At 56.0% G+C, this 22290-nt stretch overlaps 5 protein-coding genes across 5 annotated transcripts; 3 read left to right on the forward strand and 2 right to left on the reverse strand.

Annotated features, from left to right (window-relative positions):
• Positions 1–361: 361 nt before the first annotated feature.
• VOLCADRAFT_103673 (uncharacterized protein) lies at positions 362–6261 on the reverse strand. The gene is made up of 13 exons (XM_002948001.1): positions 6080–6261; positions 5845–6002; positions 5650–5772; positions 5013–5172; positions 4382–4527; positions 4048–4146; positions 3686–3794; positions 3342–3525; positions 2977–3131; positions 2222–2395; positions 1883–1925; positions 1562–1664; positions 362–1345 (listed from the first exon to the last, which is right to left on the reverse strand). The coding sequence occupies exons 1-13, from the start codon at positions 6153–6155 to the stop codon at positions 1034–1036; spliced, it is 1842 nt and encodes a 613-aa protein (XP_002948047.1). The 5' UTR covers positions 6156–6261; the 3' UTR covers positions 362–1033.
• A 622-nt stretch (positions 6262–6883) lies between these two features.
• VOLCADRAFT_88263 (uncharacterized protein) lies at positions 6884–9021 on the forward strand (the record flags this gene model as incomplete). Its single annotated transcript, XM_002947846.1, has 4 exons — positions 6884–7101; positions 7815–7896; positions 8168–8358; positions 8748–9021. The coding sequence occupies 4 exons, from the start codon at positions 6884–6886 to the stop codon at positions 9019–9021; spliced, it is 765 nt and encodes a 254-aa protein (XP_002947892.1).
• Positions 9022–9646: 625 nt separating this feature from the next.
• On the forward strand, positions 9647–10983 carry VOLCADRAFT_88264 (uncharacterized protein; the record flags this gene model as incomplete). The annotated part of the gene is made up of 2 exons (XM_002947847.1): positions 9647–10152; positions 10632–10983. 2 exons carry the CDS (start codon positions 9647–9649, stop codon positions 10981–10983), a joined length of 858 nt encoding a protein of 285 aa, XP_002947893.1.
• A 2028-nt stretch (positions 10984–13011) lies between these two features.
• sufD (iron-sulfur cluster assembly protein) lies at positions 13012–17745 on the reverse strand. The gene is made up of 10 exons (XM_002948002.1): positions 17625–17745; positions 17404–17542; positions 17210–17327; positions 16597–16785; positions 16222–16354; positions 15184–15407; positions 14631–14756; positions 14260–14433; positions 13647–13819; positions 13012–13428 (listed from the first exon to the last, which is right to left on the reverse strand). The coding sequence occupies exons 1-10, from the start codon at positions 17665–17667 to the stop codon at positions 13269–13271; spliced, it is 1479 nt and encodes a 492-aa protein (XP_002948048.1). The 5' UTR covers positions 17668–17745; the 3' UTR covers positions 13012–13268.
• A 1048-nt stretch (positions 17746–18793) lies between these two features.
• VOLCADRAFT_88266 (uncharacterized protein) lies at positions 18794–21949 on the forward strand (the record flags this gene model as incomplete). Its single annotated transcript, XM_002947848.1, has 5 exons — positions 18794–18850; positions 19097–19216; positions 19864–19926; positions 21332–21411; positions 21928–21949. 5 exons carry the CDS (start codon positions 18794–18796, stop codon positions 21947–21949), a joined length of 342 nt encoding a protein of 113 aa, XP_002947894.1.
• Positions 21950–22290: the final 341 nt, after the last annotated feature.

Here is a 22290-nt window from a genome sequence, read left to right on the forward strand (position 1 = left end):
CTTGTGTCACCTCGGACAGCGCAGCCGGGACTGCACGCCAATGTAAAGAACCTACGTCCCGTCTCATAAATGCAACCTACTTGCCAACTTAACGTTCATAATTGATTTTAATTATACCGACCTTGGCCTTTGCTTGAGGGCTGTGGTGCCCCGCTCGAGCACGGGGCACTGCAGGCACGACAGGCAGCGCTGGCCGCTGGCTGCTATCCAAGCGGGAGCCTACGCGCTGCTGCGCGCGCAACAGAGCGTCCATGATTAGTACGTGCTGGAGAATCTCAATTTTTCTTCTTTTCTTAAGAGGCTGGACGAGGTCCTCACGTTGTACGACGTGCTGTACTCCATGTGGGGCGGCTGCAAATATGAGACACAAGTGCTTACATGAGGAGCAAAAAGTTATAAGAGGCATAATCCTATGTATAGACGAATGCAAAACATGGATTCCACCGCATTTTGAGACTCACGTGTCTCTTTTATCGAGCCTGATGTTTCCTAATGCTCTTTACAAAATGTTTACATTTTATTCATGCTATGCCTTCTGTAGCCAACTACAGATTATTTAACGCCAGGCACAAAATTGCAAGACCTCGCCCTACCGGTTTATGCACCCGCCATTGTTCATGTGAGGAAGATACTCTCAAGCGATCCATATAAGCGGAAACTTAAGAAAGGAACAAATGCCACTTCAACTCATTGGCCACACATCTGCAACCTTTGCGTACCAGTAACAGTAACAGAACAAATTATGCACTTCAGAAACGACCCCTCAGCCCTCATGCAATAACGCGGTTACCCATTATGCAAAATTGGTTACTGGCTTCATTATTGCTGGGAACCGGTATGGGCCAAGAACAAAACCCGCCTCATAAAGATAAAAAGTAAATAAACTTCATCCCTCAGCAGCAACGGTCCAGAGAAATTAGCGTTGATTACTTTGGTCAAGGATCACAACCCATATCATAACCCATCACACTGCCGTTCTGTTGGTTAGCGGCTCGATTCACTTCTCGCACGTCATGGACCGTGCGTGTGCCACCTAAACAGCCGCAGGCTCGCGACGAGAAGTAATCGTCGCCTGTCCAAGCAGCATGGCCGCCGCCCGCTCTGCAACCATGACAGTGGCCGCTCCTGTTTGCCCGCCTGGAATGCGTGGCAGCACAGACGCATCCACGACACGCAGCCCGTCAACACCGAACACCTTGAGGTCAGCAGAAGACACCACGGCGCCACTGGCTGGCGTGGTACCCATCGCGCAGGTGCCCACAAGCGCGTTGCCGCTGTGGACCGTGCGCCGGACATACTCCTCAATGTCCTTGTCAGTGTTCGCCCGCTCCCCGGGGAAGGTCTCCTGCAAGAGCATATGCATCCAGGACATGGCCAGGCTTTTAGGACAGACCATGTTAGACCCTATCCTCAATGCAGGCTTCGCGTGATCGGACGCGCTCTTCCGTTGCCAGCCCTTCCGTGCACTGCAATTATGCAGTTCGAGTTCGCCCGGCTCCTGAAGCCCGCATTCGCGTAACCAAAACGAAATGACACCCGACATGTAGGCCTTCCCTCGCACCTCCAGAAGGTATTTGCGCAATGGCTCCTGGGCAACGATTTCGCGCGCAATGCGCACACCGTTCTTAAGCGTGGCAAGGTCCTCAGGATCGGAGAAATAGTTTCTGCAAGGGCCAAACGTCCACACGACTCATCCACCAGACCCAGTTTATCTGGAATGGCCCCAATCCCCAAGGCAGGCAAACCAGAAGCTTAAGGATGGTTTGTGAACAACCGCTTTGCAGTCATTCCTGTATCTCAAATGGTACGGCTTTGCAGATATGTCCAGACCACGTCTTCCACCAATTCGGAAAACCACACCGAATGAGCGCACGCCACCTACATGTTAATGGCGGGGTTGATGAAGGGATCCGCGGCCTTGAGACCTGCAAGTCCATATACGGCGCAATGCAGCTGTGGGTAAACATCACACAAGCTTCAAACACAAGTCGTCGGCATGCTACGATTCTTTAGCACAGCCCAACAACGTCCACACAATGCCACTTATGCGAGCTCGACCCTGTAATCTCAGACCCTCGGCGCAGATAAAACCATTCACAAAGACATTGCAGCTAGCTGGGAAGATGCAACATCATTCCACAGCAAGATGGATACCGAGCCATGAATAACAGGTACAGCAGATGAAACAGGTCGTCGCGAAAGCATTCACTGATAGACTCACCGATGCTGCCCCTGCTCTTGGCGCGGATGCCCAGCAGCTGCAACGTGATACCGCCGGGCCAAGCACGGCCCTGCTTCTTCAGCTCGCCGAACACAATGTACGACTTCACGCCGTCGGGGTCCAGCGCGCAACCGGGCACGAATCGCATCTGCAGGTCCGGCTGCGAATGCGAGGCTACACCAGGGCATGGAAGTTTGGAATTTGGGGACACGGTTATTACCAACGGGTCCACGCAACATCTCGATGCCTCAGCCACAAATTGTAAGCTACACAGGGTTGAGGCAATAGTTGTGCCTGCAGGCCTGCATCCAACATCCATACAAGCCTTTCTAAGTAACCCCCAGAAAAATGGGCAGCATAGCTCTTGCCGTGCCGGCTCGCCAAGGGATTAAGGGAGGTGCATTGCTACAACAGCATAGGTTATCGGGTATTTTGTCGGAGAGCTACTATCGGAAAACACTCATGGCTGCCGAGGTGAGCCCAAGGCGCTTGTGTTGTCAGCGAATCTCTCAACGCCGTGCAGCGCTGATGTGCACCCCACATGAAACTCAGCCGCCATGTAGCCGGCGCGCCAAGGGATTAACGGAGGTACATTGCTACAAATGCATAGGTTATCGGGCATTTTGTCGGAGAGCTACTATCGGAAAACACTCATGGCTGCAGAGGCAAAGACAGGGCGCTTGTTTTGTCAGCGAATCTCTCTACGCCGTGCAGCGCTGATGTGCACGCACCCGAAATCCAGACGCCTGACTCACCCGAAGTGCGCACAAAAGCGCCATGATCACAGCCTGTGGTTGCAAGTGGCCCGCGGCGTCCGAACAGGTACTTCATAACGGCGCCCAACCGGATGTTGCACTTGCTGTCATAGATTTCCGAAGTGACCGACAGTCCCTCGAACTCGGGCTTAGCCCTGGGCAAAGGTCAGTTTGCCACAATCGAAAAGCCCCTCAATGGCCACATAATCCCAGGGAACACTGCCAGCTACTCCATTGCCGTGGCTCCTCCCCTAAAAGACCCGACTGATCCCAACACTTGCGCTCCAGACGGACCTTTCCTAAACCCGTCGGGCCCCAGGCTCACGTACCCATCGTGACTATACACCACACGGCTGCGCACTCACCGGACAGCAAGCACCGCGGCTGGGTGATCCTGCAGGTTGGCACCCACGCCAGGCAGGCTTGATATCACGTCGAGTCCGTGCTCAAGGAGGGTCGGCGCCGGCCCAATGCCCGAAAGCATCAGTAGGTGCGGTGTGTGCACGGCACCGGTGCACATGAGAACCTCGCCACCAGGAGTCAGCTCGGCTAGAGTGGGAGAAGTGAGAGGCACGGAAAAAGGGAAAGATCAGCAGCGACGGCTTACGACCCGCGTGCGGAGCCGTACACGAAAGGGACTGGGCGCTTCAAGGCACCTCCGCAAGCATAAGGGAGGGTGCACCATCGAAACCCAAGCACAGGCCCTCACCGGTGTAGCGCTCCCCAAATTGCTGGGTAGCATACTCGACACCGCGGGCACGTGGACCCGTCGAGCTCTTCTCGATATGCACTTTGGTCGTACGCGCGCCGGTCATCACCTGCCAGCAAAGCACAAACGCACAGTGCCCCAAGCGATGTGCCATAACTAACCGTACATAGAGCTGCAATAGACATCAGAAAACGGCTTCCCGCAGCGGCCTGGATCACTTGAAAGCGTACCCACAGATGGAGAGAAATTATTCCTCAACTCCCCGTATCCTTTGAGAATCCTTTTACTGATCTCAGCGCATAAAAATCTGTTCACGTAGGGTTGACACGCGTTGATGTGCACTGTCTCCGACTAATTCACACCTTCAGGTTGTCGCGGCCCATAGCCGGCTTGAGGTAGGTCCGATACGTGTCCGCGCGCTCACCGTTCTTCTGGGCCACCTGGAACTCCCCATAGCCCTCCTACACGGCGAACAGTCGAAAAACACGCAAGTCTGCCGCACAGCGTGTAAGCTCCACTAGCAGCACGCAGGCCATATAACTCCCAGCACCGGACGTGGAGTGCAAGTTTTATCACAACGTTCCTGACTTAGGCAAGCGGTAATGATGTCCTTACTCGCTTGCGCAGCTCCGAAGCTGGCTGCGGCTAAGAAGGGCGCCGATTAACATGGAATGGTTTTCGGCTCTGACCGCTCACCTGCGGCCGGCTCCAGTCATTGAAATCCTCGTTGGCAGGTAATCCAGCTGCCGCAGCAGCCCTGAAAAACTCGTCGTGCAGGACGTTCTGGTAACGCGGTTGCTCCACATTCATAGAACCGGACTGGCCATGGAAGGCCCGGGGACCTGCACGCGTGGGTGTGTCGATAACAGGCACAAGGTGATGGTTTGAGGGGCCAGGGGTGCAGCGGCTACACAGCAGCGAATCCCAACAAGCCTGGGCTTACGGGAGATGCGTCGCCGAAGTGTGCAACACCCAATAGTCCGATTCATTGAATGTTCCGTTACGAGGACTAGAGTATCCAAGGGTTCAAATACCAATGATTGGGCAAGCGAAGCGCCCCCCATGAACATGAAAAGAACAGCAAGACCTGGTTAAGTGCCCTAGACAAAAATTCAACGGATCCCTGTTTAGCCCACACGAAATGGGATAGTCGCTAACCATACTTGCCATTTTCCCACCTAAAAATTGCCCGCCGCAATGCAACATCAGCCTTAACGAGCTGAACCCAGCCGCGCATGCATTAGGATGTGCCCTCGCGGTGTTGAAGCCATACGCCCCTACCCAACAAGCATTCTTCCACAGAATCCTCAGCCCAGGCGGATCTCACCGTCTCCATAGCATTCGGCCTTAACGAACCAATCAAGTAGATCCTTGCTCGTCCAGCCCTCCAAGCCCCAACTGTCGTAGTCAGCGGGGGTGCCGCGATGATACAGCGTTGCGTTGGTCCCAGAGGAACCGCCCAGAAGGCGACCGCGAGCAAGGTAGATCTAGGGAAAGGCCACAATTCGTCGTCGTAATGAAAAGTCCGAGTTGCAAGCACATTTTTCATGGTGGACACCCATCCTGTGGGGTGGACACCTATCCAAAGTCACCCGCAACGCAATCCTAGGATTTCGCACGGGCTTCATGTGTCAAAAGTTATAAGACATGAAGCCATAGAACAACGAAGCCACAGAATGAAATTGTTTGCCACACTTGAACACTGAGAGGGAACGAAGGACTAGTACATTGTCGCAGATGCGCAGTGCAAAAGTGAACAGAGCCACAGATGCACACAAACCCAACCTTAACTGGGGCCTACAAGCAACAGTCTGACGCCTGATACATGCGCGCATGAACGGAGCACATCCACTAATACTGTCCTTGGGGACTGTGCGTCCCAGACCACAATGACTCAGCCAAGCCACAACCCAAATCAATCGACACGCACACCCCGCACTAACCCCCTGAACAGTGAGACGCACCTCGCGTGCAACCAGCTGCTGCTGCGTCAAACTGGACATACCCCAGTCAAAAACTGGATGTGCAAAGAGACGGGCAATACCGGCCGGTACGGCCACTTCCATAGCATCGCCGGTTGGACCAGCCTGCAGAGCACGATAAATTGGTATAACATCACAGCGACAAAAAAGTTGAAGGGCGAAAGAATGATAACTTGCCTCAAGAACAAGAACCTTCTTGCTGCCATTAGCGGACAATTTGTTTGCCAGAACGCAACCTGCCGTCCCTCCTCCCACAAGGATGTAGTCGAACTTCTCCGACCCCACGCTTGCCGCAGCTTTGACTGCAACTGGACGACGAGCAACACCTGCGACCCCTATATCAAATCGATTCGCAATTCACTTTTATGCGCAAGGGATGCCCCGACGCTCGCACAGCCGGCGTGCGGCTCACCACCGTGCCGAGCAGCCTTCCAGCATGGCATCGCACCCTTTGCGGGCGCACCAAAAGGTCGTTGACCTAGCAACATGATGCCCCGAGGTGTAACTGCTTTGCAAGTACCACTCAACGATGAGATCAGGTGAATCGAGTTTCTTGATGATAATGATGTTTGGCTTATCGGCTGGATTAATTAGTGCCGAATAAAGCAAAGAAGATTAGGTCTCACCGGTGCCAAAACTCCTTCCCTCACTGCCGTGCAGATCTGGCCCATCAGCAGCATTTGGCGTGGCTGTAAGGTAATCTATATAGAACAATTAAATTATAATAGAATCGACACTTTTTCATAGTATCATACACTGCAAGTTTTCACGGTTACGACAAGGGAACCATAGCCCCCAGGACGGAAAACAATGTTGCAAGCATTACAAACGGACCTTAATATATATAGATCTATGAAATTCTTGCGCGTAGCGTCCAGTTGGGCCAAGCATTGCACCTGTCGAAAGCGACCCAAGGGTCTTAGGAAACGTTGGCCAGTTTCGCGGCGTGCACCATAAGCGTTGAGGTCTGAAGGCATCAAAAGCCCGGCTAACAGGACATTAAAATTGCTCAGAATTGTTGTACAACAAATGCGTGATGCAGCAGTGACGGAAGTCTCCAAGGCTGCCCGGCAACCGTTGACCGAATCGCCTGCATTAAAAAATTATGAAACTACATACTTGTGCACAGACACAAATACCTTTGTGACGGATGTCTAGCTCCTGGCCCGCTATTTAAGTTGAGTGTTATACGGAACGCCCATTGGTCGCAACGGAAATGGCCGCGTCGGAGTATCCCTCAAGCACAGCCGCGCACGCCGGCAGCGCCGCTGCTTCAGCCTCGCCAAAAATTACTAAGCTCCCTGAGGACGTCCAGCCCGAGGTGCGGCAGCTTATCTCCACTGTCCAGGCATTCAAAGCCGCCACGGACTGGGACCGCATCGACAGTGCTACTCGCGCGCTCGACGCGGACTGCGTATACGACTCGCCTTTTATGTGAGCACAGCTCAGCTGTCACCTGGGCTATGCGATTCAGCACGAGAGTACGGCTCCCGAGCTGAGGGTTTGGGCATCAAGCGCTGAAGTGCCTTATGAGCACCTAGGTATTGCACGGCCCTCCTGGGACATGCCACGAAGTGAAGTGTGAAACACTAAACCATGAGCCGGGGGTAGCATAAGGAGAGGTGTTGCTGAGAGCCCCCTGCCCGCCAGCCTGCTCTCCAGCCTGCCCTCCTGTCCAGATCCGTAACAGGGCGCGCTAACGTTTGGTTGGGCTTCTTCTCGGCCTGCCGGTCAGCCCCGTCATTATGGACCCCCCTGGTAGCGCACATTTGCGCCTATCTAAGTCCTACCACACACCCCATCAGCATAAGCGCACACAGTTAACTGCTATGCCCCCCAGAGCCTTTGGTACAGCGAAGCATTGCCACACGAAACTGAGGTTACGCCACCATCTCGGCTCCTCCTCCTTCACCTCCCCCACCCCTCGACCGGCTGCTGCCGGAACCCCTGCACCAGTCGCATTCCCGCATATCCCGCATATCCATCCGTGCTTTACGTGGTCTGCAACAGCTCCGCAGTTACGCGGTGCTGTACAGACCTCCTTCGATACCTCCGTACAAACTCACGTTATGCATCCCCACCGCAATCCTTTTTGTGCACATCATCTCGCTTGCATCTGCCTGGGATTGTGTGTTTGCCACCTCCAGGTACATCACTGGCGGCCGTGACAGGGTGCGTGCCGTCGCCAAGCTCCTCGCGCCTTTCGCGTACACTGAGTTTGACCCAAAGGTGAGAATTGATACCTGCGACAGCCGAGCGAGGTCCATCCACACAGGGGAATCCTTACTCGCTTCCCCCGGATAACTGCCAGACTACACGAGCTGAGAGGAGTTAAGGTACCCGTCTGTGTCGTACCCTAGAAACGGCGTTAATGGCATCAGGGGAAACGAACGTTGTGGATGGCTTATAGGAGTAAGCCCCGGTCCGGGGCCCCCGTACCGCCCGCCCTCTGTGCCGGTCTTCTCCACACCCTACCTGCCATTCCGCCTGTTTCCTCCAGCTGGTACACATCACGATGAACAGCGCTGAGCGGAAGGCCGAGCTGGAGGTGGAGGGCATGCTGCGTGTTCTGCCGCGGCGCTATTGGTTCGCTCCCGTGACCTGGATTCTGCCGTCCAGCATCCCCCTGGGCGGCACAATCACACTGCACGTCACGAGCTGGAACGACAAGGTGTCGCGTATTCAGGAGCGGTGGGTAATGAGGTAACAGCGTTGCGGGAACGGAACGAGACTTGCTCTTTGTGCTGTGCACGGTCTGGGTTGATGCAGGAGCGGCTCCCATCCGTGCGTTAAGGTGAAGCGCGCGATATTGCAACGCCGGCGCAGAAACCGAGCCATTGACTTAACAGCGGTGTTTTGGTCGCCACCTGCGGCGAAATGCATGGCTCCGTTCTCCGCCCTCCCTACGCCCTTTACCCCTTCAGCTTGGGCGTCATAGCCGCCTACATTCTGCACCTCAGGAGAGGCTCCGCACGTGTCTGTGTGCACGCATGCGCATGCAAGCGCACGACTCCGCCCACTTCACTCACGAGTCCACGTGGGGGTCGTTTCGGGCACCGTTCCCTTCGACATTGACGCAGGTTCACCAACATCCCCGTTATCATTCCCCGCCTGGTCCGCTGGCTGGCCGGCTGGGCGATGGGCTCCTTCGGCGTGGTGGCAGAGCCCGCGCTATGCACATTGAACGACTGGTACACTGCGGGATTCACCAGCGTGCAGGGCAGCATGGAACAGGTCGTTCAGCAGCACCCGCAGGCGGCGGCTGTCATCAGCAAGGCAGCGGAGGTGCGGGACAAAGTGGCCACGAGCGCGGAGGCAGCCAAGGCACGAGTGATGAGCATTGTCAGCGAGTAAAGGTTGCAGCATGGAGGCGCTTGGTGTGCTTGGCGCTGTTCTTATCAGCGAGTTGTGCGATTGAGGACTGTGGCTGCGTTAATTTCTAGTTTGGCTCGATCAGGGGTTGTTCGGGGCCTGCTATAATTGTGGAAGTAAAGCACGGTTGTGGGTTATAGTCTCAAGGGACCTGGGAGGTTGGATGCGGCGTTCGTTGGTGGGGTTGGTTTGGGCGGCCGGGTGCACGCTACCTGGGCTTGGCGACGCGGTTTTAGTTGTGAACCTTATATCAAATGTGCGACCTTGTGTCCAATGATCGGGAAGGCACGTTTGAAAATGCTTAGGTTTCCGGGAAGCCCTAGCGTGGATGTGAAACGTCTCAGCGGCAGGTATTTGTGGATGGTACGATAACGGTAATATCAACCGCCTCCGCGCTGACTCTACATGGACCTTCGGCAGTGCTTCAATAATTAGGGAAATGGTTCAAGTTGTAAATTCTTACTGATGTCAGTATCGTGGATTGTGCATAGGTTTTGAAGGACGGGTTAATGCCAGTGTAACGCTTGCGAACCAAGTTGTTTACCAGAAAGCAACACCGGCTGAAAACAAGACAACACGGAGAGATCACGCTGATAGATTTTTAAAGATGTCCTTATCTAGGTCGTCTTTGGAGCACTTGCTGCACGCTTACATTGTCCCCAACCTGGCGACGCCGGGGTCAAAGCCTAACCTTATCGATTTCGGCGTAACAATATGGATTGCGCTGGTGCTCTTGGCTGTTCGACTGGCTTATGAACGTGCCGTCATCCCCGGATTTAAACGATATCTCGAGCGGGTCAAAGGGCCAGGTGGAGGGAAGCCGGCATTTCAGGTGCTGGACAACATTTGGATTGCAACTTTTGCGGGAAGCCTGGCGGGTTTTGCTTGGTGGGTAACGGTCACAGACAACGGTGGCTGCACGCCTTGGTCCACAACCGCCTGTTTTGCGGGCTGGCCAGATCACCCCGTTGCGCTCGGTCAGCGATGGTACATGGTCCTCGCATTTGCATACTACCTATACGAGCTCTTCGGTACCGTTCTGGGTGTGGGCACCAAGCTCAAGGCGGACATGGTGGCGCATCATGTGGCCACCATGGCGCTCATCATGATTGCGTGAGTGCGGAACGGCTGGCAGCATTTAGTGGGATAACAAGGACCACAATAACGAAATAATGCCAAGCCTGCATGGGAGAGGGTGCAGGAGGTTTGCAACCGCACACATGCTGGGAAGCAAAGGGGCGCTTGGTAGAGGGAGCACCAAGACGCCGCGATGTGGGTTCGGAGGGTTTACGTTGCTTGATGTCTGATCCGTCGTTCATAAGCTGGACAACTTGAGGGAAGGGAGCTGGTATGACGGACCAAGCTGCACATTGGCTAACATGCATGGTTGTGCGGATGAACATGCCCTGCTAGAATCCAAGGTTTTTCTTATGGAGAAGGCCCTGAAGGCCCATGTGCCGCAGTAGCTTTTCCAACATGCCAGCCTCCTGTGCGCCGCTTCTGCGCTTTTTACCGTGGATTCCGGCTGTCGCTCCCAGACTTTGCCCAACGCCCCTCCTCCGCGTTGACCGCGTCCCACTTCACCTTCACAGGTACCACGTCAACCTGAAGCGCATGTCCGTGATGTGGCAGGCCCTATTCGACATCTCAAACCCCATTTTGCACATCGCCAAGGGCCTTCACGCCGCTTCCATCCGGCAGCTGGGGGGTCTGAAGTGGCTGCTGTTCAACCTGTTTGCCGTCACTTTCCTGGTGTGCCGAGTCATCATGGGTCCCATCGCCATTTTGTGGCCATCCTTCACGATTGCAAAGGAGGTGCTGCCAGCCAGCTACTGCTACACGTGCTGGGGCCTCGAGGTCTTCGTTTACCTGCTGCAACTGATATGGTTCGCTAAGATTGTGGAGATCGCGGTCAAGGGAGACAAGTCCGTGAAGGCGGACTAATTGTTCGGGATGTTGTCGTACGTCAAGTATAGGTGCGTGCTGAGGTTGAGTGGAGTTGACACAGCAGCATCGAGAGCACGGTAAAGCCCTTGGGGCTTGGGGGCTGCGTCGGCGTTCGGTCCTGAGGCTGGTGCAACTGATGGGGCCAGTTCGCCACGGGTCGGCTGGTCTACTGCCCCCGGCGAGATGGGTCCTGATATGCGGACATTGCCGCGAAGTGTGTGTTCGACACGAGGCGGCGAAATTATATGCTGTCGATATCGAGTGTTATTGACGCCATGATTGCGGCTTCATTCTTGTCTTAAGGCTCTTTCTTATCCTGTAAAGCCTTCGGTGATTGCCAAACTGCCTTTACGAATGTGCCGCCGCAGTGGGCCATCCCAGAATCTGGGCCTTTGTGGGGGGTTGGGTTCGCAAGGGGTTGCAACGGCCCAAGTGCCAAGACGATGACTTTGTGCCACCTATCAGCTAGCATTTGACTTGCTGCCGACGGGCCTGAGCCGCGGCCCGGGCAACTTCCCCCAGCTTTTTGTGCGCACTTGCAACTTGCGACCGGGCTACATGTTGGAATTGGGACATTGGGCCTGACGTAAACACTGGCTGAGCGGTAGCTGCGCGAGTGTGTGCTCACTGCATGGCGGGCCTGCGGTAGCCGGGGGGAGCCGGGCATGTGCCTTGCCGCCGAATAGCTGTGTCGGTTCCCGGTGTGTGAGCGAGAGAAAAGGAAATTGTTGTCAATTTGATGGTGGCCAAGGCATGAGTTAGACGTGAGAGTTCCAGGTAGCAAAGCCTGTGTGGAATAGGTAAGGTCAAATCGTTGGCCAACGTCCAAGACTTAAGAAGCCATGGCGGTCTGTTGGGGGGGACGTGTTCGCGGAATGCGCGGTGGCGGTGATGCTGCGAATTCGGCTGAGAATTCAAGAGGTCATTCCTTTCGTCTGCCTGGTTGACGTCTGGCGGAAAAGCGTTGGATTGGTCTGTGTTTTGCCTAGGTACTTTGTAGGTCAGACGAGGGGGACTGGTCTTACGCCGTACATCCCATGCATCGCTGTTGACACGAGCTGACGCGACCGCGCGCAACGGCATCTAAGTCATTTCCTCGGTCCTGATCCGTCAGCCCGGTCTTTGCGTTCGGTGGGGCTGCCGTGCACTATCGAGATGGCTGATACCGAAATGTGAGACACAGAGACAGGCCGAGTGCGATTTCCAAGGCCTTAACATCTTGAAGCTTCCTGAAAGAACTTCGATGATGGAGTCATGAGGTAGCTGGTTTATCTGGTCTTTCTGAGAAACAATACCACATAATAAACATCCAGGGGATAGCAGGGTTTGCTTCAGCAGCCAGAATCGCAACACCGTGTTGAAACCAGGCCAACCAGAACGGGGGGAGACCTAAGAGCAAGACCCGAGAATGCCAACCATCTTCTGGCCAATGGGGTGCTGGTGGCGCAGTCCATTGCTGAGTCAGTAGTATCCCACCGCCGCAGCAGCCACAGCTGGCGAGCACAGAGCCTTCCCATGAATGCCGTATTCCTAGACCATCGCGACACAGCAAGTCACAGTGCAAGTCACATACTGCCCGACACGACAGCAGGTGTACCGCTGGTTGGCACGGAAAGACGGTTCAATCTGCTTCATCCGCCATGGCGAATAGCAATCTGCACGAAGCGCTGACTGGGATACAGTTTCCTGGTACTGAACGGGCATGCAGCCCTTGCCACCCGCCCCAGAGCACCTCCAGTACGCTTAGCGACCGGCCCTGCCCACAAGACCCCACCTATGCCTGGTGCCATAGAACATGGACACATCCCTACCTCTTAAGAATTCGTTACCGCAGAACAGCACCATACCATTCGCGGTAAACGCACACACGAGCTGCAGGTAATTCACACCACCCGTCCCCGGTCCCTCACCACCCCAACATGTTGCCACGACAGGCAGCCGGACCAGGGCACCGTGCTGGTCCCGATACATCTGCCTGCAACGTGTCCTCCGTTCGTCGGCCCGTTCCAGGGCACCTTGTCACTGCTCATGTTAATGTTGCATGTTTCATAACACCTCATTCACCCTTTGCGTTCCCCAAGCCCCCGTGTCTCATTCATGTTAGCCACATGCCGCACAGGGCCCCTTGCGCTGTGCCAGCCCCTCGTACCCATCACCAGTACTTGCTCTCGCTGCAAGCCACCCCCTCTCCGCAGCCCCACTCTGCCTCCAACCCCCGAGAGGTACCCCCAGGAGAGACGTGCTTCACGCCGCCTCCAAGCAACCAAGCTCCGCAACGAACCTCAGGCGGCACCGGCAAACTGCTCCACGCTGCGCAGCGTCCGCGACACGTCCTCCTGCACGCGCTTGGCCAGCGCCTGCCGGCCCATGCGCTGCACCACCTCCGACCCAAATGAAAACACCAGCGCCTGACGGGCCGCCTCCGCACTGATTCCGCGGGCCCTAGGGAGAGCGCAAACCAGTCCGGGATCAGCGAGGGCAGAGGAGAAATGATTGGCACGTGGACGGCCACATGACATGAAAGGTTCAGCGACGGCTGCCGAACATGTGTGCGGTGTGCACATTGCGCAAAGATCGCACACCATCCGTCGTATCTGACGCGTCATTTTCGGGGAGGGGGAAAATGGGCACGGGCACAGAGTACCGGCTTCTCCACATACCTGAAATAGAACAGCTCCTCATCCCGCAAATCTGATACCGCGCAACCGTGTGTGCACTTGACATCGTCAGCGATGATTTGCAGGTTGGGCTTCACGTTGACGGTGGCCAGGGGCACCAGCAGCAGGTTGCGGCTCAGCTGACCCGCGTCGGTCTTCTGGGCGGCGCGGTTCACCTGCGAGGGGGGTAATCGCAGTCGCGGGGGAAAACAAACATAGAACATTTATAACATCGACGACGACCCGCACCATCATCCTTGGGTTGACCATGGCACGGAAAGCTTTCTAAGTGGCCAGGAAGGGCGCCAGCAGATACCCCTCATGGTCAGCTTATTAGAGCTGGACTTGGCAAGGCCGGAATTCCGGGGATATCCCACCACACTCGGTCTCGTAACAGTAGGGGGCCGACCTCCAGCTTGCCACATAGCCCTACGCCACCACCTCCAGTGTAATAACGAAGGCGAAAGGCAACACGTGCACCCCGTGTCCCCCCGAGGATCACCCTCGCCGGCGCCTACCGTGATCCTCGGTGACCCTCGCCAGGGCAGGTCCCGAACCGTAACCCGTCGTACAAGACCCTCTGTGCCCTGCGCCGGCAACACCACTCGGCACCCACCTTAACATTGCCGTCAAAGACGCCCCTGCCGCTGGCATGGCTGACGATGCACTTGTGCAGCTGGTTGGCAGTACCGTGCGGGTGGTCCAGCTGCAGGCGGGAGTGCAGATCGTGCAGCTGGTTGGGGCCGCACAGCAGGAAGTGACCCATCTCGGTGTGGGTCTCCGGGCCGCCCTGCGTTAAGAGGTTGGGGGAAGGACACGGACGGCTCTTGGGGAACCGGAATGGGCACTTCTGACGGTGCGCGGCGGCACCTGGCGTTCACAACTTCGCGAAGGAGTTGGATGAAACCACGTCTCCAAGAAGAGCAGTACAGGATGATCAACAATGAACGGGTTGAACACGGCAGCACCTGCGCGCGTGAGGCACACCTGCAGGATGGTGAGGTCGTGGCGGGCGATGGCGGCCCCCACACTCGCCTCCGTCACCGTGTATCGAGATCGCTCCGCCTGGTGCACCAGTGTGCCCTTGAAGTGGAAGCTGCCGGCGGCTTCCCGCTACAGGCAGAGGGAGGAGGAACCCAGGGAGGGCCCAGCGGCGATCAAGGCAATGGCCAGGCTCGGGGCCCAGACCAGGCCTCCTGGCCTCGCCGTGCTCCAGAACGGACCCCGGAGAAAGCTCTTACCCTGTTTTGAACAGGACCTGGAGCCCTGTGGCCCGCCTTAAGGGCAACAGCATTAAACATAATATCCCATGTCACGACGGTACCCAATCAATGCTAACCAGCTAAGCTATTCCCCAAGAGAAGTTCTACCAGTCTAGCCATAGAGTTCTTGCCCTTAGCTTTCGGTCCCTTCATTTGTATGCTCGGCTCCGCAGATTCAGGTCCCGAGTTCACGTACAGCTCACACATACGTCCCTCCCTCGCTGCAGCACGCGAGAAAGGGTCCTGTGAACTCCCACGCACACAGACACGTGTCGTACCTGCACGTACGAGTGCTTGACTTCGGCAGCCGGTTCCAGAAATAGCTCCGCCATGCTCACAGTCAGATAGTGACCATGATCCGAGGAAGCAGAGGCCGCCGCGGAGGCAGTGGTGGAGTCCTCCAGGCCCACGTACTCCTCAACCACCTCAACCAACGAGCCAACGCCAGCGTGGACGAGCAATCGCGGCGCATTAGCATTGGCGATAGCGGCAGCGGACGAAGCTGCGGGAGGATTGCGGGCGCAGGTGGAGCAGGTGGGCAGGACAGAGGGTTTCTTGCTTCGGCTTGTGTCGCTGCAGAAGCACTGGGGCTCATTTCATACACCGTAGGGCTCGCTACACTTTCCATTGCATTTAGACCAGAGTCGTCCCATGTATGTTGTTCTGCGCCTTAGGCAGAAACAGCCCCGCCGTCCCACGCCAGTGCTATCAGCAGCCCATACAGAGTTGTAGCCCGAATCGGTTTCACTCATTCGCCATTCGCCCCGCGCAGCACCAGCATTTCATATACCTCCCATTTCAGGGTCCAGTCACCCCCAACACCCTCTCCCCATCATTATGCAGCGCCGCTCCCCAAGCTCGAAATACCGCCTATGCATCTCCCGTATGTATGCAAGGGAGCCACGCAACCCCGAACATGTCAACCGAGTAGAGCCCAACCCCATTACGAGGTTTCATTCCCGGCCCAGTTCAACAACATTATCTGCATGAACCATGCCACGCTCTTCATCACCGTCTCTCCTCCCATTTCCCATGCTCGTGGTGTTCCCATTCGGGCCCTGTGCGGGAGTCCTTTACCCCTCCAAAGGAACTGCTTGAGACCCTTCCAGACCAATACGTTGTAAGTCGTAAACTTCCCACATAAGCCTCGCCCTCCCGTCCCATCTTGGTCTACAAGACCCCCACCCCAAGCCAACCACTATCAGAGGCACCACAGCTGGGGTTTTCCACTGCTGCCGTCTCTCCCCCTCTTCCACGCCTCCTGGCCGCCTCCCCTCCCCTTCCCCTTCCCCATCCCCTCGCCCTACCCTCCTCACCCGATGCCACGTGCAAAACAAACACAGGCCCCGGCAGGCTGGCCCCTGGCTCCGCAGCCACCACCAGCACCCCCGGGGTGAGCGAGCCGTTCAGAACCGCGAAGGGACCCCCCCGGGAGTTGGACAGCGAGCCCTGCAGCGGCGAGTGGAATCGTCCGACCGGGTTTACAGTTGTCATCAGGATGAGACGCACAAGTTCGCGGTGAGGGGCATTACTGATTGCTGCTCCCAAGTCCGTCTTCACTGTCAAGGCATGATGGAGCTGGACCCATTTTTATTGTTGCGTCCCTCGCTGTCCCATACACGTATCGCACGGTCAAAAAGCCCGAAAACCACCGCTCCTCCATCCTCTGCCCCTCCCCCTTACCCCCGCACCAGTTTCTCCACCACGGCCGCTGAGGCGCCCTCCAGCGGCCCCACGTACACGCCCTTTGGCAGGTCCGCCAGCCCGCGGCAGAGCTCCGACCGCAGCACGCCGTCCACCACCACCGCCACCACAGCGGCGTCCGGTAGGTCGGTCCGCTGCAACAGCTCCGAGGTCACTACCGCCCCGGGAGCGGCAGGCTGGAGGCATAGTGAAGGAAGTTGGGCAGCAGACTGTGAGGCCAACAAAAGCTGACGAGATCGCCAGAGTGCCAAGATGCGGATTACAATACACAACGAAGAGGGGAACAGGTACAGAGGCCTGAGCTGGCTAACTGGGATAGTAGCATTGCCGCCTTAGCGCAACAGCATGGGGGTCAAGGCACATGGGGCCTGAGCGCATGGGGGCTGCCATGCATGCGTAGCATGGCCAGCTTTTTCATAGGGCCCTCCGGGTATCACCCCACGAAGAAGATCGAGGCCCCGAAACAAGGGAGCCCTGAGGGTCATTAATCGCAAGAGGTACCGGTTAACATCCGGAGCAAGGCTAAACGCAATCCTCGCACTACCAGAAACTCCTGATATGGAAGCCCACGGCGTGTTACTAAACATGGAAAACCCCCACCTCAACGGCAGTCTTGAGGAGAGGAGATATATCTGTAAACCGGTACTCCTCATTGCGTGTAGTAGGCATACGCAGCGTAGCAAGGGCGCCAGTGGACGCTTCGCGTAACGTGACCAGGCTGCGTGGATCCCATTGTCCAAGTTGAATTTGGATCATAGTCTGAGTGATGGAAATTTTTCAGGCATCGGCCTTACCCGGGTGGCGTGGCAACATCTTTTACAGTCCGCGCCAGCCACTTATCCTCCGGCGCCACTTGGATTGCGGAGGCCACGGCAGCACTCTTGCAGGGTTTGCAAGCGTGTCTCGGTAAAATGAATAAACCAAAACGCTGGCCTACGCGCAATTGCGAAGAGTCCATCGTGAAGCGTTGATTGTCTACTATCCTGCCGCAATCGCTCAAAATTGGCTGCCTTACCGGACAACATGGGTCGAGACATATTGCCAACGGAAGTTTGCATTCTTGCAAATCTCCTTGCCGATGTAAAGTCTTAACTAGTATTTGCCACGTCCTCCAAATAAAGTGATAATTATCTCAGCAAGTCCAACAAAGGATCGAGTATGGATAAATTAAATGTCAATACCTAAAAGTAAGACCAACTTTTGCAACAAACGACTCCCGGTTTGGTTCCGGAGCGCCTTGCTTGTTTTTGAATGCGAAACTATAAATATTCACGATGAAATAATGGCATATGGTGTATGATATACACGCATTTCCCATGCGATCGTTGTAAGACACGGCGAAGATCGTTGTGAACAACTACAGCCCGGCCGTCGACAGCACCCGACCTGAGACCGGTTAAGAGAATCGTTTGCACAGCGACGTATGCACGTATGCTGTTCAAGCGCACTGTTGCGCATAACTATTGCAAAACCTGTTTCAAATCAATTGGACCGCAGCAGTAGCATCATAAAACACCAACGGAAAAGATTGACGGTGCGAAGAAGCTCGAGTTGTAGTTTGCCGCCAGCGGCGGCAATGGAACCGAGGGTGGAACCGAGGATGGCCAAATCGCGCGGCGTGAGAAATAGCTCTTCGTCTTCGTCCTGTAGAACTTGAGAGGCGAGTTGCGCAGCCACAACGGTGGCTATGATAGGCAGCACCCAATGGAATATAACTGCATGATACGAATGTCGTTGCTCAGTTTCAGGCTTCTAGACTGGCAGAAGGCATACTCAAATGCCATGCGATGCACCAGGCGCCGCCTGTCGGGGGGACACCGCTCGACGAATCAGCAGCATCCTTGGTGTTGAGCAACACATTGCATTACTTTGAATGTGATCAGGATCCTGCCATCACACGATTCCCACACGCCATAGGTTGCAGGACGTTGGAAGCCGCTTGGACAAATCTGAAAAAACGTGACCCCAGCATGCCTCACCCGGCAAGCCCCAGCAACATCCCCCAATCCCAGTCATGCAGCCCACAATCCCCATCTCCACCATCTGCCTGTCTGCCGTCGCTGTGCACCGAACACCCGCATTGATCCACAGCCACCACCTTCTAGGCCGCATTCTTCCACGGCTATGGCGATGATGAGCGGCAGCCGCCGGATCCGGCAGTAGGGCCGCCAGAACACGGGACAGATGCAGATAAGGGCGCAACAGCAAGTCCAGACGCACACACAGTATTGCAAGTACCAGGTAAAGGCGCAGCAAAAACCTTTGCGCGACAGGCGCCTAGAGGGGAAGTGTGGGGCCCCGGGTTGGAAGCCGCTGGATTGTGAGGAAACGCCACACTTGATGGAGCCGGCGGTGATGGGAAAGACTTGCCCGCTGCCGCAGACTCCAGGTACTCCTCACCAACCGCGTTTTTCCCATCACCGCCGGCTTCACTGGGCTCCATCAAGGCCTCGTCGGCCTCCCCCAGGCCCTGCCCCGGCGCCACAGCCCCGCCGGGCAGCCGCCAGCGTAGCGCATGAAGCCGACGGTGCAGGCGCCGTCGACGATGAGGGAGCTGTCCAGGTGGCCATCAGCCCAAAGGTGCCGCGCGTGTCCCACACGGCTCAGGTAGGTCCAGCCAAAAGCTCGGGTCACACCCAGGATGACGCGGCGGAAGGCGTTGAAGCCGCCCAGGGCCGTGCAGATCTGGTATGCGGGCGGCCGGGCGGGTGGGCTAGATGTGAGACGGGGTTCACACTGGTGGCGTGGCCGGCCCTTGATCCATGTATGTCAAAAGGTGGGGGAGGAATTGGAACATGGACGGCATTGAACACGGTTTGGCCCTCTGTCGTGAGTATTGAAGAGGGAGAACGGGAGGGAGGGAGGGAGGGAAGGGGGGAAAGGGCAGATCCATGACCAAGTTAAGGCCGTATCAAGGCCGTATTCAAGGAACGCTGCGGGGAGGTCTTTCGCACATGACTATCTATCTACTACCTATCTATCCCGCGCATGTGGCGACTCCTCGCCTTGGGAAATGTGAACGGGCTGGTGGCCTTCAGACAGGAAGCAGGCCCCGCATCGATCGTAGCGACAGAGGGAAGGAGTTACTTGCAGCGATTCGTTTTGATTCCGAAAGGCCCAGAACAGTGCAGAGGGAGGTGAGGAAGGGCCGTTGCCATAATCGAAGCCCACCATAAAGCAAGCCCCTGACCGATCCGTGGTTCCCAGGTTTACATTATAGCCTACCAAACAACCTACCCCACGACGCACCGCAGCAGCCTGATCTGAAACCCATGACCACCTGGTGCAAGATCCTAGACAACATACCGACAACCCCGGTGAGCGTGAGCCACACCAGCCGTGCTCACTTACTAGGAAATGCTCCCATCCAGTTCAGATACCGGCGTGTCTTAACCCCGATGGCTCCGGTCACAACCTACCTCCATTCCCCCCAAAGATGAGTACTTCGCACTAAGTGGTATTTGCCGCCATGCCAGTCGCCTGAAAATCTTGACCTAGCAAACCGAGGGGTGTTCTATTGGGGTTTGGTCCCCCATCTTGTGGACCGTGTAGGACGTGAGTAGTTCAACTAGCGACCTGAACTAAGTTATGTCGCCGTTGATCCGCTAGATTTGGTAGGATGCTGTTGGTGAGTTGCTGAACCCAACTAATACATCCTGAAATCGGATGGAATGAATGGATTAGGGTGGCCCTCTCGCAGGGGAGAGCAGGGAACTACCTCGGGGGGCCGCTGGTGAAGCTATACCACCCTGTAACAACATCATACTACCCATCTTCAAGCGGACCTTGACTTCGGTGCAGCTAGCCTTGAGGGCGTCCAGGCTGCACCCTTGCAGGCCATATGCTGGCCTAGGAAACATCTAAGTCTTCAGCAATCGGCAATAGAGTCCAAGTTATAATTGGCTAAACTTGCAGGCTGACGCAGAGCACACCCAACACTGTTGGTGGCCACAGGGTTTTCACGTGGGTTACGAAGAGTGTAACCCCCATACTCACCTGCTAGCGCCGCGGCCTCTTACGCACCTTACGTTCGCATCGAGAACCACGAGTCCTCGCAGTCCTTTGCAGAATAAACTAGTCGCAGCGGGTCGCTTTAACAGTCGCTGCTACAGGCTGTCGCACGCAATCACGCCCGGCCCTCTGGCTCCTCAAACCTCACATGCCTTCACAAACTTCTGGCTATCACCACCAGCTGACAAACATGAGAAAATCTTATTTGGGCCACCTTCCCTGGATGCACATGTGCACGCGCTACCTTCCACCCTAGCAGACCGGCCAGGACAACTCCCAGTCTAGTGTTGTGCGCCAATTGCCGGTCGACTTGGTTAATTGGTACAGCATATGGCCGCGTGCACCGAAGTCACGGAGCTGACCTTGTCTTTTGATGCTCGGCCGTCATCTCCTTGGAGAGCCGTACAGCCGAGCTGCGGTCCGCGTGTGTTCGCACCGTATATGAAGTTCCGCTTGGGATAAGTCCACCCATAGAATGCTAATTCTGCATTCACCTTGGCGTCGGCCTTTTGCTTCGTGAGCTACTGTAGGCTACTTCGTACATCATACCCCACTGGGGGGGTGTCTCATCGCACCCCAGACACGTTTCGTGGCCACAACCAGAAGATCTCTTATCCTCCCCATCTCCATCGCACTCGACTTTCTAAAATTATAACGCATGATGCAGTGTGTCCATCTTCCAATTTATACACGTGACTCGTTGCTCCCCAGGAAGGCATTGGCGGCACCTACCAGCGCTGTGCCAGGCGTAACAAGACACAAATTACAAGTTCCGCACGCACGTGCGGGGGGTGGGCGCTATGGACGGTAGATTGGAGTTGATGCGGGTACGCGGGGCCCCTTTGGCCGTAACGGTCGCTGCATTATCACGACAGAATGCGCCAGACTTTGTACAGTGGACCAGCTGGAGGGAATGCAGCTGTGGCGACTCGAGGGTGCGATGCTGGTCCAGATCACCAGGGCATGCGATCAACGTCCTTTCAGTCGGTGGTCGGGCTGATTCCCCGTCTATCGTCCATTGCATTTGCGTAAATACTGGCCATCATGCCATCATGCGCAGTTTGTGCAATGGCTTGGATGCGTTCAAGCTAAGCGTCGCTAAGCTAAACCTAAGGGGGGTAGGTAGGCAGGGCAAGAAGGGGGCATCCGGCCGCCCCGCAAAACGATGAAGATGACGTAGTTGCGCTTGGTCGTAATGCAGCGCAAGCATTAGCTGTGCTTGTGGTCCGATAAACAGCCTTATTGATCATCTGTGGACTGCACTAATTGGCTGTGACTGCCTGTGTTGCATTCCGTCGCGTACGCAGGTTCGTGGCCATGGCAGGCTGATCGGCCTTTCATGAAAGGTCAAACATGACCTCCTGTAACGCGCAAGGCGTGACCTCCAGTCATGCAGTATTACCGCAAGGGTTTGTTGAGCCCATTTACAATTTTCAGCACTCCGAGTAGGTGCGCACGGTGCAACCCCGCGACTGCTTGTTTGCTTCCGGTATCGGATACCAGAAGGTTCATACCTTCTTAAAGCTCAGAAGGTTCTGTCCTTTTTACGGGTGCACACAAAGAGGATGTCCTGCAGAGGCGGAACCGGTTCCTTCGTAACCCCACATCGCACCACAGGTCCATAAGGTACTCATTAGTCCTTCCTGCATCGTGTCAGCCGCGCAGCGTCG

This window comes from Volvox carteri (assembly GCF_000143455.1).
Source record: "Volvox carteri f. nagariensis unplaced genomic scaffold VOLCAscaffold_8, whole genome shotgun sequence".
NCBI classification, from domain to species: Eukaryota; Viridiplantae; Chlorophyta; class Chlorophyceae; order Chlamydomonadales; family Volvocaceae; genus Volvox; species Volvox carteri.

Coding starts and splice junctions, on each gene's coding strand:
- VOLCADRAFT_103673 (XM_002948001.1), bottom strand. CDS start 6,155: ATGTTGCTAGGTCAACGACCTTTTGGTGCGCCCGCAAAGGGTGCGATG. Junction 3,132..3,341: donor GCCGCGGTGCTTGCTGTCCG/GTGAGTGCGCAG, acceptor ACCTTTGCCCAG/GGCTAAGCCCGAGTTCGAGG. Junction 1,665..1,882: donor ATCAACCCCGCCATTAACAT/GTAGGTGGCGTG, acceptor TGGCCCTTGCAG/AAACTATTTCTCCGATCCTG.
- sufD (XM_002948002.1), bottom strand. CDS start 17,667: ATGCAAACTTCCGTTGGCAATATGTCTCGACCCATGTTGTCCG. Junction 15,408..16,221: donor TGTTTTGCACGTGGCATCGG/GTGAGGAGGGTA, acceptor ATCCTCCCGCAG/CTTCGTCCGCTGCCGCTATC. Junction 13,429..13,646: donor GAGGAGCTGTTCTATTTCAG/GTATGTGGAGAA, acceptor CGCTCTCCCTAG/GGCCCGCGGAATCAGTGCGG.